This window comes from Mycteria americana, chromosome 6 (assembly GCF_035582795.1).
Source record: "Mycteria americana isolate JAX WOST 10 ecotype Jacksonville Zoo and Gardens chromosome 6, USCA_MyAme_1.0, whole genome shotgun sequence".
Lineage (NCBI taxonomy): Eukaryota > Metazoa > Chordata > Aves > Ciconiiformes > Ciconiidae > Mycteria > Mycteria americana.
This window is the reverse complement of record NC_134370.1, coordinates 2,269,364-2,286,079: the sequence shown is the minus strand read 5'-3', so window position 1 is coordinate 2,286,079 and position 16,716 is coordinate 2,269,364. Positions and strand designations below refer to the sequence as shown.

Here is a 16,716-nt window from a genome sequence, read left to right as displayed (position 1 = left end):
TAGCAGGTATAGTGCAGTTCTGGATCCTCTCAGACAATACGTGCTGACAATTATTTTTATTTTTTGAAGCCGGTGTGTAGTTATGTCCTAGCCCAACATTGGAGCAAGATTGCATGAAAAACCTACTATAGCATCTGGGTGGGTTCTCTATTTTTAAATAACAGTAACTTTCATGGTGTGGAAGAATTGAGTAGGGAATTTTCAAATGTGCAGCACTGGCTAGTCTAGAAATGGTAGAAATATGACCATTTCTGGGTTTGAGAAATGGCAAATGAAATAAGGGAAAGAATTGTAATGCAACTTCATCCTGTTGGTTGTATTTATGTTATCGGGTAGCTCAGCAATTAACACTTTCTGTTAATCTGAAAGGATCAAGAGACCCATTTCTTGGAGGCAACTGTGACATCTCACTGATTAATGCACTTGGATTCTCTTGGTTTTAAAAAATAAAATTGCAGTATGTGCGAGGACACGTTAGGTTTAGCAGTTGAATATGTTATTTTTGCCTTGATTCTCAGAAATATTCAAGTAAAAAAAATCATGAGGACTTGCATTTGAAGTTCAGCCACATGCTATATAGCCTAATGGAAATACCCTGTTAAATCAGATGCAGGTGGTGGCAGAAGGGATTATCATTAATATTTTGATATGGCGTGGTAGGTTTATATTGTTGCTAAAGCAGAGTGAAGGAAATAAGAAAACCTGTAAAGGGAGATCCATCAGAGATAGGGCTCTGGCTCCTTCCTGGTGGGAAGGATTCATGCACTTAATAATACTGAAGGGAAAATGTGTGAAAAGGTGACATCTTTGGTCTCTTTGACCACAGCCTTCAGACAGAACTTGTTTTTAAGACAATTTCTGATAACCTGAGGGCTGAACCCTTGTGGAGGGTGCAAACACGTCCACGGGCAGTAGTTGCGTTTTTTTCCAGTGGAAATCTGCAGTCTTTAGGGTTTTACCACTGTACATGTGCACTGCGAGATCTTTGAGGTGAACACAGGAAAAGTTGGAAACCAATGTTCGTGAATATATTTTGCATTCTTTCTCCAATTCAGTAACAGTGATTTGGGGCATGGTGCTGAAGTGCAGGAAATGCCATGAGGTTTGCTCTCTTGGCTTGTCTTCTGAAAATACAAACCTCTTGGGAGAACATGAGGCATGCAAACACTCTGCTATGGTGGGGTTTTTTTGAACCTTGTTGATCCTTGAGATTTCTCTGCATTTTTTTATTTATCCATTCCCCTTTATGGATATGAATTGGATTCTAGGATCTTGGACCAAACTACGGTGGAATTTTTGGGGGGTTTAGGAGCAGTAGAACACAGAAAATAATTCTGAATTATTTACTGCAATGTGAAAGACCATTAATGCAAATTTAAATAAAATCTGTTTTTAATCAAACAGGAGGTACGTTTTAGTACTGAAAACCTTGGCTGCAGCAAGGCTGTTAAACTGAATTACAGTGGAAAGCATAAGAGGTTAAGATCCTTATATGCAAGTCATCAAGCTAATGCTGGCTTTTGGGTTCACAGCACCTCGTTTAGGAGATAAAACTCGCTGCTGTTTTGCCTCCTTAGCATCTGAACCCTAGGAAAGCAATCTGAGCAGCACATCTCTCTTTCCGAGTGGTGTTCAGTGGAGTTGATGTGTAATTTAGGGGACCTTCGCCCTTCGGAGGAGCGTGCTGCTACCGAGGCACGTGCTGTTGCAAAGTCATGGGAGCATGCCTGGAAAATGAGGCTCCTCTGTACAGGACATTAACTCATAAATCATGCTAATATTCTTACTGATAAATTTTCCACTGTGGAAACCTTTTGATACTTGTCTGTTATTAATGACAAAAAGGACTTAATTCTGTTGACTAACAACAGTCTTCCAATTTTCTATAGAGCGTTTAGCAGTCTAGTGAGATACGGACTTACGTACGCTGCATCTACACTTTTATTTCTGTAGCAAGACTCCAGAGGATGGCAGGAGAAGTTCCTTCTCTAAAAGTCCTATTTTTTCTACCTAATAAATTTTGAAATTATGAGAAATTGACACAGTTTTGTAGGTATTACAGTGGAAAGGGAGAGTAAAGGTGGAGTTCATGCAGTACCTTATCAAAATTCCTCAAATGATTCATTTACATAAACTGCCTTCTGCCTTTTTTCTCCAGCTTATTTGGATTTATTAGATTTTTGCTTTAAGCTGCCATTCATTTAGTTCTCACAGCTTCAGCAAGGGCACTGTGGGGAAGATGGCGTTGAGCAAATTGTGCCTGTATGGGAAGGATGCAGTAAATGATATCCAAGTATTTGGTAATTTCAGCTGGCCAAGTTTAAAGGCTGTTTATTTGCATCTGCAAACGGTTGCAATGAATTTAAATCTTGAATAAAATTTCCCTTTATTTTAAAATAAGACTGCCTGCAGGAGCATATCGTTACCTCGATCTTCTCTGGCTCATCTCGGTAGCTGTAGGTAACTAGTGAAAAGGCACATTAGGATCTGGACAGAGGATAGCGTGCCTTGTACTTCTGTACCGTGACCTTCATCTTTGAGGCTCCCAACCCAATTGCATATGTCTGTGGATATAAGTCATGCGGTTTCATTCTTTTATAAAAATAAACCTTCTAAATATTGCTGCCCAATGTGTATGATAAACAAGACTGAAAATACTAGTTGTACTCACTCAAGGTTTTCATCTATAAAGCTTAGTTCAACTTGGTGTGGACTCAGGGTTATTTATAGTTTTCTGTTACTTGCTGCATCCTGTGTTTTGTTATAATGAAAAAGCTGTCCTCTTCTCACTAAGTTGTTATATTCGTGGAGTACATGGTATGAGGTTCAGTGCATCTAGTTTACGGCTGTCACACCAATAAAAATGAAGAATGTATACTGGTTTTCCACATATGTAAAGTTTTAAGTTGCTTTCTTACTAAGACCTCTGCTGTGAGGTGCTGCTCCAAAAAAAGTTCACCCATGTCCTCTCCTTGAGGAGGGAGAAGGACCGAGGAAAAAGTTGGTTGAAAAGGAGAGTTTCTTTGTAACACCAGCAAACATTTGATTATTTAGCAAAAAGCTGATCTGGATTACAGTCAAACTAAACAAACCACTAGGAACCTGCAGTTCTTCAAGCCCGGCACGCTGTGCAGAACTTCTAAGCTGAGTAAACTTGCACTGGTTGCTGCCTGTCTAACTGAGGAATTGTGTAAGTGCTTCCCAAAATTCAGAGGCTGAAGTTTACTTTTGCCCTTGTGGGCAAAACTGTCTACTTGATTTTTTTTTTCTCCTCTCTTCACACTGATTATTACTTGCAGATGTGACTTCATTACATAGCACTTAATAATGGGATTTAAAAAGAAATTATCTTATTTTGGAAAAAAAAAATTATTGTACAGCTGCAAGGAGTGGTCAGCTATAAGTTGTCATGCATAGATTTTTCCCGTCTCCTGCTGCACCCCTCGTCTGTCATTGTGCTTTTCAATTGGTTTCCCAGCTTCTTAATCACTTCTGCATTTCATCTGATGCTTTATCGGCCTTTCTGCATCGTCCCCCTTGCTGTAGGCAGACGTAGGTGTCCTAGGTGGGGTGGACTATAAACTTGCGTAAATACTGCGGAAAATAAGTTTGTGCAGTTGTCTCTGGAGACTGTTGGTTCTGAACTTTGCAGTAACAAGTGAATTTTTCAGGTGTGAGGCAAACTGCAAGTTAGCAGTATGGTCCGAGTGACTTTACAAACCAAGACACCTCCTTGTTGGTCTCCTGCTGTAACAGGGATGTTTGATCGAGTTAGCTTGTGCTGCCTTAACTACTTGGGTTTCTTTGTTCACTTTTTTTGTCCAGTTTCACTTGAATTTGGCTCTCTGGAGCAAAGGCTTTTTTGTCCTGGTTGTACAGCACCGATGGCGATGTGGTCTGACCCATGGTTTGGTGTCTGGGTGACTCTGCAGTGGACATACTTGTGGTGTTCTGTCCTCTTTCTCTCCTAATGTTTGTACAAACCAAACTGTACATGCAGCTCAAGCATCTACTGAGTCAGACTGGGTTTTTTTAGCCAAGACAAATTTGACAAGTATGTTATTGTTGGTCTTGTACAATATTGAGAAATGCTTGGCATCTGTTTCCAACTACATCCTATCAGTAATCGTAAAACCAGACTAGTAACAATGGAAATAAAAAAATGTTTCTTTTACTAAGGAATGATTGATTTTTTTCATATATTTTTCCAGCAGACATATTCTATTTGTGTTCCAGCAGTTATTTGCATAACACTGCTGCTGTAAACCAGTGAATATACTTTGTTGTCACAATCATCCTTTTGAAATCAGTGTCAAAGCACATTGGGTGTTAGCTGATAAACCAACCATGAAACTGCTATTACCTGAGATTTTTACAAAGGTCGCTGTTCTGCTAGTTAACGTGTTTTTTCAGACTTTGATTTAAATGCTGACTTCTTAGGATGGATCATTTTAAGTTGGAGTTTTGAAAGTAAAAGCCATAGTTGAGGAGACTTGAAATACGCTGTTTTCTTGCTTTTTTTAAATTACTTTTGAAAACTGATCAAAATGCCTTGAGATGAATGTTCGTTGGTGAAAGTGCATGCAATTAAAGAGGAGTTTGTTTTCATGAACAGGTGAATTCCAAACAGGGAGAATATCAGTGCAAGGAGAAACACGCGGTTCTGCTTAGCCCTGTGGGAAAACTTAAGATATCTGGGTGTGAAACAGGCTTACATGAAATAAAACTTCCAAAAATGACCGTGCTGCCGAGTGGGTAAGTTCATGTCCTATTGATCCTATGTTTATGTATGTGGCAGAGGAAGGAGATTGCCCAGAGGATCTGAGACGCGACTACGTGTACTTGTTTTTACTAGCCATACTGGGAACACAGTACTTGCTCCTGTGAGAGGCAGAAGCAGCTTCTTTTGTACCTTTATGGAGTGGCAGCTCTAAAATGCATTTCTTTCTCTGCCGCATCTATAATATTAGCAAAGAAATGTTGTAAAATAAAAGTATTTTTAATGTAGGTTTTGAAAGTACATCCTGCCCCCTAATTTTGGACACGTGTAAATCTGTCGCTGAGGATTCAGACCTCCTTGCATACTTTGCAAATTTTGCAGACCTGTACCAAGATATGTATGTTCCAACAAGCAGAACCAGGAGTGAATAATTGTTTTAATTACTGCATACTACTTGTGAGAACTTTGGTTTTGCATAGCTGTAATGTCTTCTGGAGTTCAGAACAGGTGATGCCCGTGGCAGTGGAGGTGATGTCTCAAATACAGGATGGGCTGAGGAGGTCTTGGTACGTGTTACTGTTGAATACAAGTGCTGTTCACTCTGCTAAAGTACATCTGGCCTGTTCACATCTTTGGTTTGCTTTTTCCTTCTTTGTGAGGAAATGCTGAGCGGCATTTTTAGAAGGAACACTGAATTCTTCCAAAATTACTAGATGCCAGATTTCTTTGCCAAAATAAAAGTTACTAATATTACTGATTAAGGCTAATCTCTTCAACTGGTTTTGGTAATAAAATTGCAGCTTTGCCATGGTCTGTTACAGCAGAGCTTTTCCTGACAAGACTCAAGCAGTTTTGGCTTCCTTCTCTGCACTGTCCTTTTCTCTTCTGCTTTTCACTTCTGAAATTCTCCATTGATTTGTGGGGTTTCCCCCTTTCTGTTTTCCTATTTTATTAGCCTTGTAATTTCAGTGTGCCTAAAATTAATAAGGAATATGAAGCATAATGTGTATTCTGATGGAAATATGTTTTTGCCTCTAATACAAAAAAATTAGAGGCAAAACCCTCAATTTGACGGTTTTGCCAACTCCAGTGATACAGAAGTACTTCAGTTTCTTCATGTGCTGATTTAAGTACTGGATTTCTGCTGATGAGGAATGGTGATAAAGCGGTATGTAGGATAAGGCCAAAGCTTGCCTTTGCAGCGTCTGCTTGAACAACTAAGCAGATGAGGGCTTTTTGCTCTTGAGAAGAGGAAATGTCAATGAGTGGGTGGAAGAATAGCAGGAAAATGGTCTGTGGGCTCTCAAAGGTGATGAATACAAGAAATTGTGTTCTTCGTAGACATAGACATAAAGCTAGACATAAAGTGAATTGCACGAAAGTAAAAGCTGAAGGCAAAAAACAGTTGTGAAGCTGTGGGTACTAAAAATACAGGCTGATAGTGAAATGGCAGATTATTGGAAGAAAATAATTACAGGCTCTTAATTAGGAGAGACCAGGAAGGTGGATGGGGAGGTATTGTTATACTGGGTGTGTTTGTGTAGCTCTCCTGGAGAAGTAAGAGCAAAGGTCTGTTTGACTCCTATCTTTAATGTTGAGGTTTCAAATGTTTCACTTGATGGCTTGCCTTCTCTTTTTGAACAACATTTTTAAGGACAGTAAATGTCTTCAGAGCAAGTGGTGGTGGGGAGGCCGGGTAGAGAAATTGCTCTTTCAGGCACCCAGACCTTTTTTGAGGAAATTATTCATGTTTCCCCAAAGCTGTAAGTACTTTGTTACTCACCTCTGCCCGCACAGATGCGGGATGCTGCTAGTCGCAAACTGTCCCTGCTGCAGGGAGCCTTGCTGCGAGGCAGCTCTGTCCCCTTTGTAAGGACAGCTCGCTACGGGGGCTGCCCTTCGCTTGGGTAACGTGGCCAGGTTGGCTAGTTGAGGAAGGATCTCGTGGCCTTGTTCTTCAGGCAGACATCAGGCAGCTTTCCTGATTCTTTAATTTTTATCTGATCTTGGCCTTCCAGTTTTCTCAGTGGTGAGCTGACTTGATTTCCCAGCCTCACAGAAGTGTTGAGGCTTTAGTGGCATCTTGATAACACTTAACTTAGCAGGTTGCATGATTTTGATGCAAAAATTGTTATAGGTGGAATATTACTCGAGTGTTTCAGAAGTTAATGGTAAGCAGAGTATTCCTACAATTAGTTTAAGAATTTAAATCTGAAAGAGGTGGAAGGTGGGACTTTTGTCTTTACTGATGATGAAGTTCTAAAAATTTTAAAGCCATCTGTAAACGTTTGTGCTGAAGTATAACATTTAATCTTTTCTACTCATTGCTAGTGAATAGTTGTTAAATCTGGCCTCATTATTTTTGACAGAATAAAATAAAAACAAAACAGTGCCCAGTGTTTCTCCTAACTGGCTAATAAACACTATGGTAAGAACATTGGGTAGAAAAACCATAAGAAACATAAAAATTGATTTTAATGGACCCCTGTCAGAGAGAACCATAATGAGCACAAGTCTAGTAATAAATATTGGTATTCTGCTCCATGGTGCTTGGGACTTTTCATGTAACAATCAATATAGATTTTAGGGTTTTTAACACCAAAAATAAGTAAACCTTTGAAATATATAAATACTTAAGACTTGCAATCATCAGACAAACCTGCTAGTGTAGAAAAATCTGATAAGAGTGCCTGGTTAATGGCATAATCGGTTTGTGGAGATCTTGCTCGATTTTACAGCTTGTAAAATGCTGTGCAATTAATCACCTGAGATTACAACCTATTCTGTGATGGCTCTCCTTAAAACTTAAGAACACAGACTATAATGGAGACTAAAAGGAGAAGCAACAAAGTAAAATTCAGTTCTCGGTATGCTTGAAAGAAATTGATCTATTAATGAGATGAAACTAATTGTAATAACCTAAGGTTATTCTGCTCCTTGTGAAGCTGGTAGACTTTAAAAGTCAAGGCATGTCAGGGTGTAATGGTTTCTGTTTGGGGAGGAAGAATTTTTATTCAAGCTTTTAAAATGTGTGTGTATATACATAGAATAAAACTTAATATATATGAATGAGGTATTTCAGTTAAATATGGCTGTGAAAGTTTTAATTTACTGAATGCTAACTGAAATTCTTTCTAACTGTTTTGTAATCTAAGTGCAGTACTAACAACTGGTTAACTTAAAACAGTAACTTGAAATCACCTAGTTCTATTTCAGTATTTAAATTGTGGATTGACTTGTTCATCATTCAAGCTGGCATTGTCAATTAATAAAGTTCTGAAGATAAAGCCAGAGTATATGATATCGGTATCAGAATAGCTTAGGAATAATCACATTCTTCGTGTTTGGTACCCATACGCTGTATGACGGAGGCTGCGGTAGTTGTAACCTACGTGCAGCGTCAGGAGGAGGTGCGCGCGTTGGGCTCGCAGGCTGTCTAGAGATCTGGGCGTTGGGCTCTTTCTGAAACAAGGTGGAGCATATTGCTTCAGGGTTGTGAAGTGGGGCAAAACGTACACCAAAGATGAAGCTAGAAATAAACTTATAAAAACAAAACTTCAGATTCACAGTTCGTTTTTTAAAAAAAGGACTAAAACTGTATATATCCTGTATATATATTTAGTGCTATATCAGCTGTTGTGGTTTTTCTTTCAGTGGATACAAATGTAAGCATTAGTTTTGATCAAGAAGGTTCTCTTTCCTCCAGTATTCCTACCTGAAATATTGCAAGTGTTTAACTCTTTTTTTTGTTTGCTCACATCCAAAAGAAAAACTCACTTTTTTTGCTGCTATTGTACTTCAAGTGTCTTTAGCAGCTTTGATGTTTCAGAATTAGTTTTCTTCATTATTCTGCTGTTGTCTGCAGTGTTCCCACCCTGGGATGACTCTGTTTTGAGAAGCCTTGTCTTACTCCTGAGCCGGAGGGGTGAATTATCCACTTGGCAAGTAGGGAGATGCACTTCTGCACTTCTGTGACTTCTGTTAACAGGAAAATACAAGCATGGTTTCTGTTACTGTATGAAATGTGTACAGCAGAAGATACTCTGGAAACACAGGGATGTTGACTTGGCAGTTGGGATGGCAGCAGGGAACAGTTTTTTCCCCTGTGTTGCAAAAATTAAAATTTCAGGAATTCCCTCCTCCCCCAGGAAAATTGCCCCAGGGTTCCCAGCTCCCTGCATGGTCAGCATGTGGCAAGGGTTAGCTAGCCTACATGTGTGCTAATGCAGGGAAATAGTGACAACTGGAGGATTTTAGTAAAAGAAAGGGCAGTAGTAGAACATGCCTTGACGTAAGCTGAAACAGCTTCCAGTGTGTGGTTGGGAAATCCTGTCCTGCTGAGCACGGGCTCAGAGCAGTGCAAATGCTACTACGTACTGATGAGCATGCGTGTGAAATGAAAGTTAATTTGCCATCTGATTAGCGGGCACAGATGCCAGGTTATGCTAATGTTGACATCTACTGTGGGACTTAACAACTTCTTATGGGGGCATCCTTGAGTTTTCCACTTAAGGGCTTAGCTGAGCTGGCTGTGGTCTGTCACTGCCATCCTTGGATGGGCCCAGCGCTGGGGCTGGATGTGGATGATTTGGGGACAGCCACCCCCTTGCCACTGGGCTCCTGCTCCTCCAGCCCAGGGGCTACCAGGGCAGACGGCTGGTTTGAGCTCGACAGAGGAACCTGAGCTCCCATCTCCTGCAGGAGACAACACGTGCAGGTGGTCTGCTCCTCCATGGACTTGGGGAACTGGGTGTGTGTTGGTATGGGTGTGAACTTGAATTCAAGAGACTGCAGAGGAGTTTTTGGCACTTCATGCACGTTTCTGAGAACTGAGGTTGGGCAGGTTGACTTGTTTACCATTGCTTGAGTGGTCAAAATGTGCATCTTCCTGGTGGTGTAGGAATACCCCAGACTTCCCTTTATGCTATTTTCAGAAGAGAGATTACTTTGGAAGCAGTGTGATCCCATCTGCCCTCTGTATTTCTTGAAAGTTATTTGCAGTTTTCTTTATAGTGTTTCATTTCCCTATGTCTTACTGAGAGAGATCAGAGAAGGAGGAACAAGAAGCCAGTTTGGCCGTTCTTTTATTATTAATTTGCCTAAACCTTTTAAGGGTGAATCTGCAGTTCAAGAAGTTCGCCAGGGTTTCAGTCAATCTCTCTCTGCCAGTTTAACATTATCAGAAACTCTCCAGAATCTGTTTAAACAGGTTTCCAGCTATTACAGATTCAAAGAAAATCTCAAGTGTGTGAAAATGCAGTGGGTGCAGTGGTGTATGGGAGTCTGATAAGAGCCTAGAACAATAACTTGGAGAGGTGTGAACCACTCTGTTCATCTCTGAGGTATTTAATCATAGCCAGTGATGATGGTTTAAATGTCAACTTTGCTAACTGTTTCATTCCTCATACTGTAAAATTTACTGTGAGTGATATCTCACTTTGATGCCACAAGTGGGAGGCATTTGGGAGAGTGCCACTCCTCCTATTTTTCCAATAAGCATCAGCCAAGGCTAAGAAACTTAGTGGAGCTCAGGGGCATACTAAAAACCGAGTGAAGGAGGTAGGTATGCGACTACTCTGCTTAGCTGCTTTGAATAGGTTTCTGGTTTACCATGAACATCTGATGAGACTTATGTGAATAGAGGGTTATTGGCAATGTAGCTTGGAAGAGGTGCCACTCTTCCCCTCTTCAGTTCTTCCTTAAAATTATTGTGTAACAGCAGAGAGTTTCTAATTAAAATGGTATAGGATAAAACCTGAACGAGACAAAGTATACATTTGCAGTAAAGAAGTTAATGGCTTTGGGATGATCTCTAAATGTAGAGCGGGAGCAGGGAGGGGAAGGTGTACTAGAGACCTGTTTGGAACTTAAGCTGCTGGTACCATGGGCTCTATAGACTCCAGGTTGTTTCCTGAGGAAAGATGTGCTGTATCTGGTGGAACCAAGCCACTGGGTTCTGTTCCTTCTGCAGAGCCTGATGCTTCTGCTATTGAAGATGGGCAGCTGTATTTACAACCATTATTCTTGAATAAGTAAAGCTGTATCACTGGTTATTTCAAAGACCAAGACCGCTGTCCATATGAAGTAATCCTATGGTCTGCATGCATTTTATAGACACTATGATTAGTAACATTAAAAAAATTCAACATCTTTGCACTTTTTGGAAAATTACTATTTATTTTTGGTTGGTTTTCTTAACCAGTACTGTAGCAGTGTTTGTCCTCTGTAAGGTTGTAGTCCTCCCGTAAGGGAAGATGTTAAAAATGTTGAAGCACTGACTGTGGACAAGTCCAGATGCATTGCTTTCCTGCCAGCTAAAACAGGGCACTTACTCTTGTAAATACCATAATCACCCAAGCTGACAGCACTTATCAGTGATCAAAGTATGTTTTGCATGGCACTTTTCCTTTTCTATAGTTTAATGTATTTAATTACTGTTTACAGTGACTGGAAAATGGTTCATTAGGTGGATCTTTTGTAGGCGTTAATATAAAGAAATTAGGTTTGAGATACAGTGTGGGTGTGTAAGTCCTTTGGTAGCGGCTAGGTGAAGGGCTTGGACTGCTCCATGTGTTCTTTGCTTCTGTAGTACCTTGTTCTTGAAAGCTTCAAAGTACTACTTTGGCTGGCTCGGAGAGTGCCTGGTCCTTCTGGGGTGGTGCTTGCTCAATATGTAGGGCAAAAATCCACGCGGGATTTTAGATGTTTGGTTCCCTTGAAAATGGGGGGAAGGCTGTGTGTGAGGCAGTGCAGCAGTACACATGTGCTCGGTGTTGGTCTGGTCTTTAGGCTGCTTCTCTTGCGTTTTAACCCCTCACAATCCTGACAATGTTGACTTTTCGTATTGATGAGTAAAGTGAAAGCATGTTTTGGGTGCCTATGTAGAACAGTCACCAAAAGGAGAAGTCAGTCTTACACATTTCTCTTTCTAAGCCTTTCATTTCTGAGTATCTTTTAACTTGTGGCACTAAGCTCTCGCAAATCTCGTTGAGTTTTCTGGCACTTGTCTTAGAAACAAAACATGCAGATGCCTGGCTAATAGGAAGATGATGCTTGTTACTTCAGATTACTTCAAAATAACAGGAAGGTGGTACATTTAAAAAAAAAGAAAGAAAAAAAGAAATATTACCTTCTCTGGTAGAAGTGTCTACAAATATCCAGGCATCAATCTTTATTTCAGCAGATTCAATGGATGTGGCAGGAAGAGTTATTATATAGCATAGTTCTCCTTTTATTAAAAACACTGGGCTAGGTTTTTTCATAGTTTCTTGTGGAGATGCTACAGATTGTTTATGCTGCATCAAGAAAACTTTTTATTGGAAATAGTGTTTCAAAAACTTAAAAACATGTAGAAAGTTTAGACTTTGTCAAAGCCTTACACGTCATACAGCTCAAATATGTAGTTTCCTATGTTTTTAGAAATGGTTTGCAGGATAAGTGCTACTGTCGGGTGTGGATGGTGAACTTTATTATGCATGATTGGAAAAACCCACATTCCTCTTTCATTTAAACTGAAGTGAATCTCGAGCAACTCCACTGTAATCGATACTATACTTTAGATGTGTTATTTTTCCTGACAGCACTGCTGCATTTCTATTCATCTGTCAAAGACAGTATTACAAGATTCAAATAGGAGTGGTTTTTGTAAGTCTTCACAGTTGTGTTTTTCTCCCTAAATCTAGCTGGAGAAGCCTTTGAGGGCTCTATGTAAAAAAAAAAAAATAAAAATCTGGATTTCCATTGGGCAGTTATTTATGGTAATAATCTGATGCTTAAAACCTTTAATGTTAATGGGGACAATGCCATGTCAAAACACTAGAAGACCTATTTCAGTGTGCAGAAGAAAAAGCTTTGCTGCTCGACGGGTGTGTGTTTGTAAACCTTGATGGTTGGCCAAGACTTGTAAAGCAAGAAATGTTATAACCCAGTAATCGCATTTTACAGTGATGATATTTTAAAATGGCAAAAATAACAACAAGCTGTATTAGATAATATAACTTGTGCAGACACCCACTTGAAAATACCACAAATATGATGGGTTTATTTCTGGTGCAGAAGATGTAGAGCTGTAATAGTGATGAAAAATAATTTTGCCAAAGAGGAGTGTGAGAATTTGTCTATGCAGCATCATCTCTTCAAGAAATTTCTCAGGAAACAAATCTTTTCCTGACACCCTGCCCTATACTATGCCACAGATACTATGCCTGGTGTATCTTTACTAACTCTTCTGTAACTCAGGCCATGAGTGGAACCTTTCAGCTTCTTGTGCCAGAGCATTTTTCCATTGCAGATCCTTGCTATAAAGATGGGAAAGTGGGCTGCATAATAACAGGGATTATGTTTCTATTATGTATCAGAATTAGTGGGTATTCTTAAGTATTGCAATTCTTCATCTTGGTTTTCTTCCCAGGCTTCTCTAGTCCTCCAAAAAAATCTAGATACATAGACAGGTAATGCTGAGAGTAACTTAAAGCCACAGAGCTGTTTGGAGCTTCGACAGTGAGGCATAAGTATGGACACCCATCTGGATGAGAGGAACCCTTCTTGCAGCTCTCCTTAAGTGAGAGAATTGAATTACAAAAGGTGGTTTGAGAAGTCTGTGGTACCTACCTGAAGAGCCTTGGCTATGCAGATGCTGTGATCAGAGCACTGTATGGTGTTTGAGAAGTGCCAGGGTGGTTTGGGTTGACCTGGGGTTGGGTGGCTTTGCTGCAGCAGCTGGTCATCGTTTGCTACTTTGGTTCATGCATTTACGGTAAAACTCACAAAGATGACATAGTACCAATGCTTGTGCTAATTATAGCTGTTTGTAAAATGCCTACCTTAATTCCCTCTATAAAGAGAATTGAAGATGTCTAATGTGGTAGGACAAAGCACAGTAAATCATCCTGGAGTGGCAATGTGTGTCCTTAACGCGTGTACCTCTTCTGCAGTGGCTCACCTTTGCAATTAGATTGATTTCCAGGTAAATGGCAAATGATCTTCAGAACACCATGCTGGAAGAGAAAGAGTTAAATTCTAAAACCTTATCCTGTAACTGTAAATGCCATTTTTCTTTCTTCACAAATGTAACCTTTTAACATTTATTTTTAGCTTTTACATTAATATATGTAAAAATATTAAAAGCTCTTGTATATTACATTAAAAACTTATGTCAGCTGCCCTGCTTTTTCCTATTTATTAAAACTTTTCAAGCAGTGAAAACATTTTACTTGTTAATGAGGGGAAGAAGGAAAATTAATGACATAGAGCTTGGATCTTCCAAGATGTCTCCTTTTAACCATGCAAAACCAGCTCTTTTTCCCACACTATGTAGTTTAATTTCTGTGTTAGGGTTCAGTAAGCAAATGCAAATAGATTTAATGATTTGCATCAGTAGATCACTTCTCAGTTTAATGTCCTCTGATATTTTGGTCAAGGACTTTTTCTTTGGAAGGCTGGTGCTGTTTTGTAGAGTAAAAATATTAATAATGGTGGCATTGTTATGTTCAAGTAAAGCAAGGGAAACGTATAACTTATTCAAAAGCAGCATCTCATATTATCTTCTCACTAGGATCATGCAGTGGAAAGCTATCCAGAAAAAGACACTTAAGAAATAATTGTGAATTGCTGATCACATTAAACATTTAGTACTGGTTTCCACATCACATCTCATCCTATTCTCATTTTGCATCAGAATTTTAAGATTCTGGTAAGTAGTGCTCCTAGCAGTGGTGTGAAGTACCTCGCCCTGGCATGGGGCAGCTGCTGCTTCGTGGTTTTGGCAAACAGAGCTGGTGCTACATCAGCCAGGAAGGCTGGAGATTGCAATGGGGCACTGCTGTGTGTCCCAGACCTCGGGCTGCTTCTGAAAGCCTTGAGCTTCTGGGTTTTGCTTTTGCTGTCAGGATCTCTACGTATGGAGCTGTTCCCAGAAACGTGGTGACTTAAACTGTATATGTATTCTGATGGTTAAATCTAAGTGTCTAACTTACAGACTCAAATCCAAGTCCCACTGAAATGTGGGAACTTTGGCTTCAGTAGTTCTCCCTTGTAGTTCTTATAAACATTTCTGAAAGTTTTAAAGTCTTAAGTGTATGATAAGCAGTTATCAAAACTAACACGCAGCAACTGAGCTCCTCCATGCCACTGGCATTACATGCCAGAGGCCAGTAAGAGTGACATGGTGGGAGTCTGCTATGAACCCTAGAAGCCACCTTTATACAACTGGAGTCTCCAAATGGCAGACCCCTGTTCTCATGGCACACTTCAGCCTCCTGGGATCTTGTGAAGAGGCAAATTGGTGGGGTTGGAGCTCCCAAGATGCTTTCTGGAGGATATCAAGGACACTTTGTTGATGCATGGCCCTGGATGGGCAAGCCAAGGATGGTGGACAGGAGCATCTCTTGCTCACTAATGAGGAAGAGCAGTTTGGGGATGTGGGGTTGGCGGCAGCCTTGGCTGGGCTGTGAGACACTGCTGCTGGATCCTGCAGGAGCGAGGAAGGAGAAGCAGTGTGCAGACTCTGGGTGTTAGGAGAGCACGTTTTTGGGAAGCTGGTAGGTGGCCTCCCATGGGAAGCAGCTGGGAAGTGCAGATGTCCAGGAAAGCTGTTAGACCCTCCAGGGCAGCATCCTTGTGCTCAGGAACGGTCCATCCCTTCACTTGGAGACGCAAGCTTGTCAGGAGACCCCTTGGCAAGGCGGAGAATGCATGGAGGAGCTCTGCTGCTGAAAGGCAGTGCATGAGGGTGGGAAGGGACAGGGTACAAAGGAAGATTTTTGGAAACATTTCCTAGGCTTGATCTCAAAGTGGGGATGATCTCAAAGTGAAACCTCAACTTGAGTTAGGAATTGAAAGAGATGTGAAAGGCAACAAGAAGCATTTCTGCTGCTGTGTTGGTGGTCAAAGATTGAACAAGGAAAACACTTAGCTCCTGGTGAATAGGGCAGCTGGTCTGTGCCTCACCAGTTGGTTAGTCCCTCACCATAAGGTGCCAAGTGATGATGGACCCAGGTGAAGAAGAGGCTCTTGCTGCCTCTGTTGGCCCAGCCTGGGGAGGATGGTTTGGGCTGGAGCCCTCCTGAGGTCCTGTCTCACTGGGATTATCCTGGGAGCCTCTGATTGCATTAAGACACCTTGAGAACAAACATCAACAAGAATGTTTACACAAAAAATTGAATTGGAGCTTTGCTTTCAAAGATACGTTGTCCACAAATCCTGGTGATATTAAAATAAAGCTTTGCAGTTCCTTTCTTAAAATTTGTAAAAAAAACCTCATTTGAATCAGTGTGTTTTGGTTTTTATTAAATTAAAATGGAATATGAAGCAACATGAATGAGATGATCAGGGTCCAGGGCAGCAGAAGTCCACTTTTGGTCATGATGAGATACTTCAAAGTTGCTGCAGTAAATACAAGACTCAAAAGGCCCAGTATAGAAGCATGTCACGGGAGAGTGGTGCTGTGTAAACAACCTGTTTGCACAAGCAGGTTTTTTTCTAGAGATTCACATCAAGGGGTGTTTCTTGGCTGATGATACATCAGTGTGTCTCATGGGAGTTTGTAGAAGGGCAGAAACTGGGAACTATTGCTGTCCCACCTTCCACGGGTTTAATGTGTGTAGCCTGCCTTGTGTCTTCTGTAGTACCTGGGTTTAAACAAAATAACAATAAAAACTTCTTCTAACAGCATAGTTATTCTGCTTGCTTTTTAAGAATTTATCTCTAGAAATCCCTGGTATATTTTTTATAAATTTCCTTTGACTAAGTTTAATGTTCTAGGAACAGAGACCACTTATATTGTGTTTGGATTTTTTTTTTTTTTGCTTCTTCATTATGGTGTCACTTCATTTTGCTTGTTTTAATGAAATGATAGTTTGGGAATATTTCTGTTTTGAATCTGTTCCAAATTCACAGCTTGTTTGGGATAAGCCTAGGATAAAGGACATTAATTCTTGGTCCGTATTGGTTGCTATCACAGTTGCTTGAACTGTGCTGGATTTAATGAAATCACAGAA

General features: G+C 40.4%; 1 protein-coding gene across 1 annotated transcript in view; it reads left to right on the top strand.

The window, feature by feature from the left end:
• Nucleotides 1–16,716, top strand: part of MGMT (O-6-methylguanine-DNA methyltransferase) — a 171,897-nt gene that overhangs the window by 18,543 nt on the left and 136,638 nt on the right. The window contains exon 3 of the mRNA XM_075504331.1: nt 4,616–4,755. Coding sequence (XP_075360446.1) covers nt 4,616–4,755 — 140 coding nt within the window. The remainder of the gene's footprint in view (nt 1–4,615; nt 4,756–16,716) is intronic.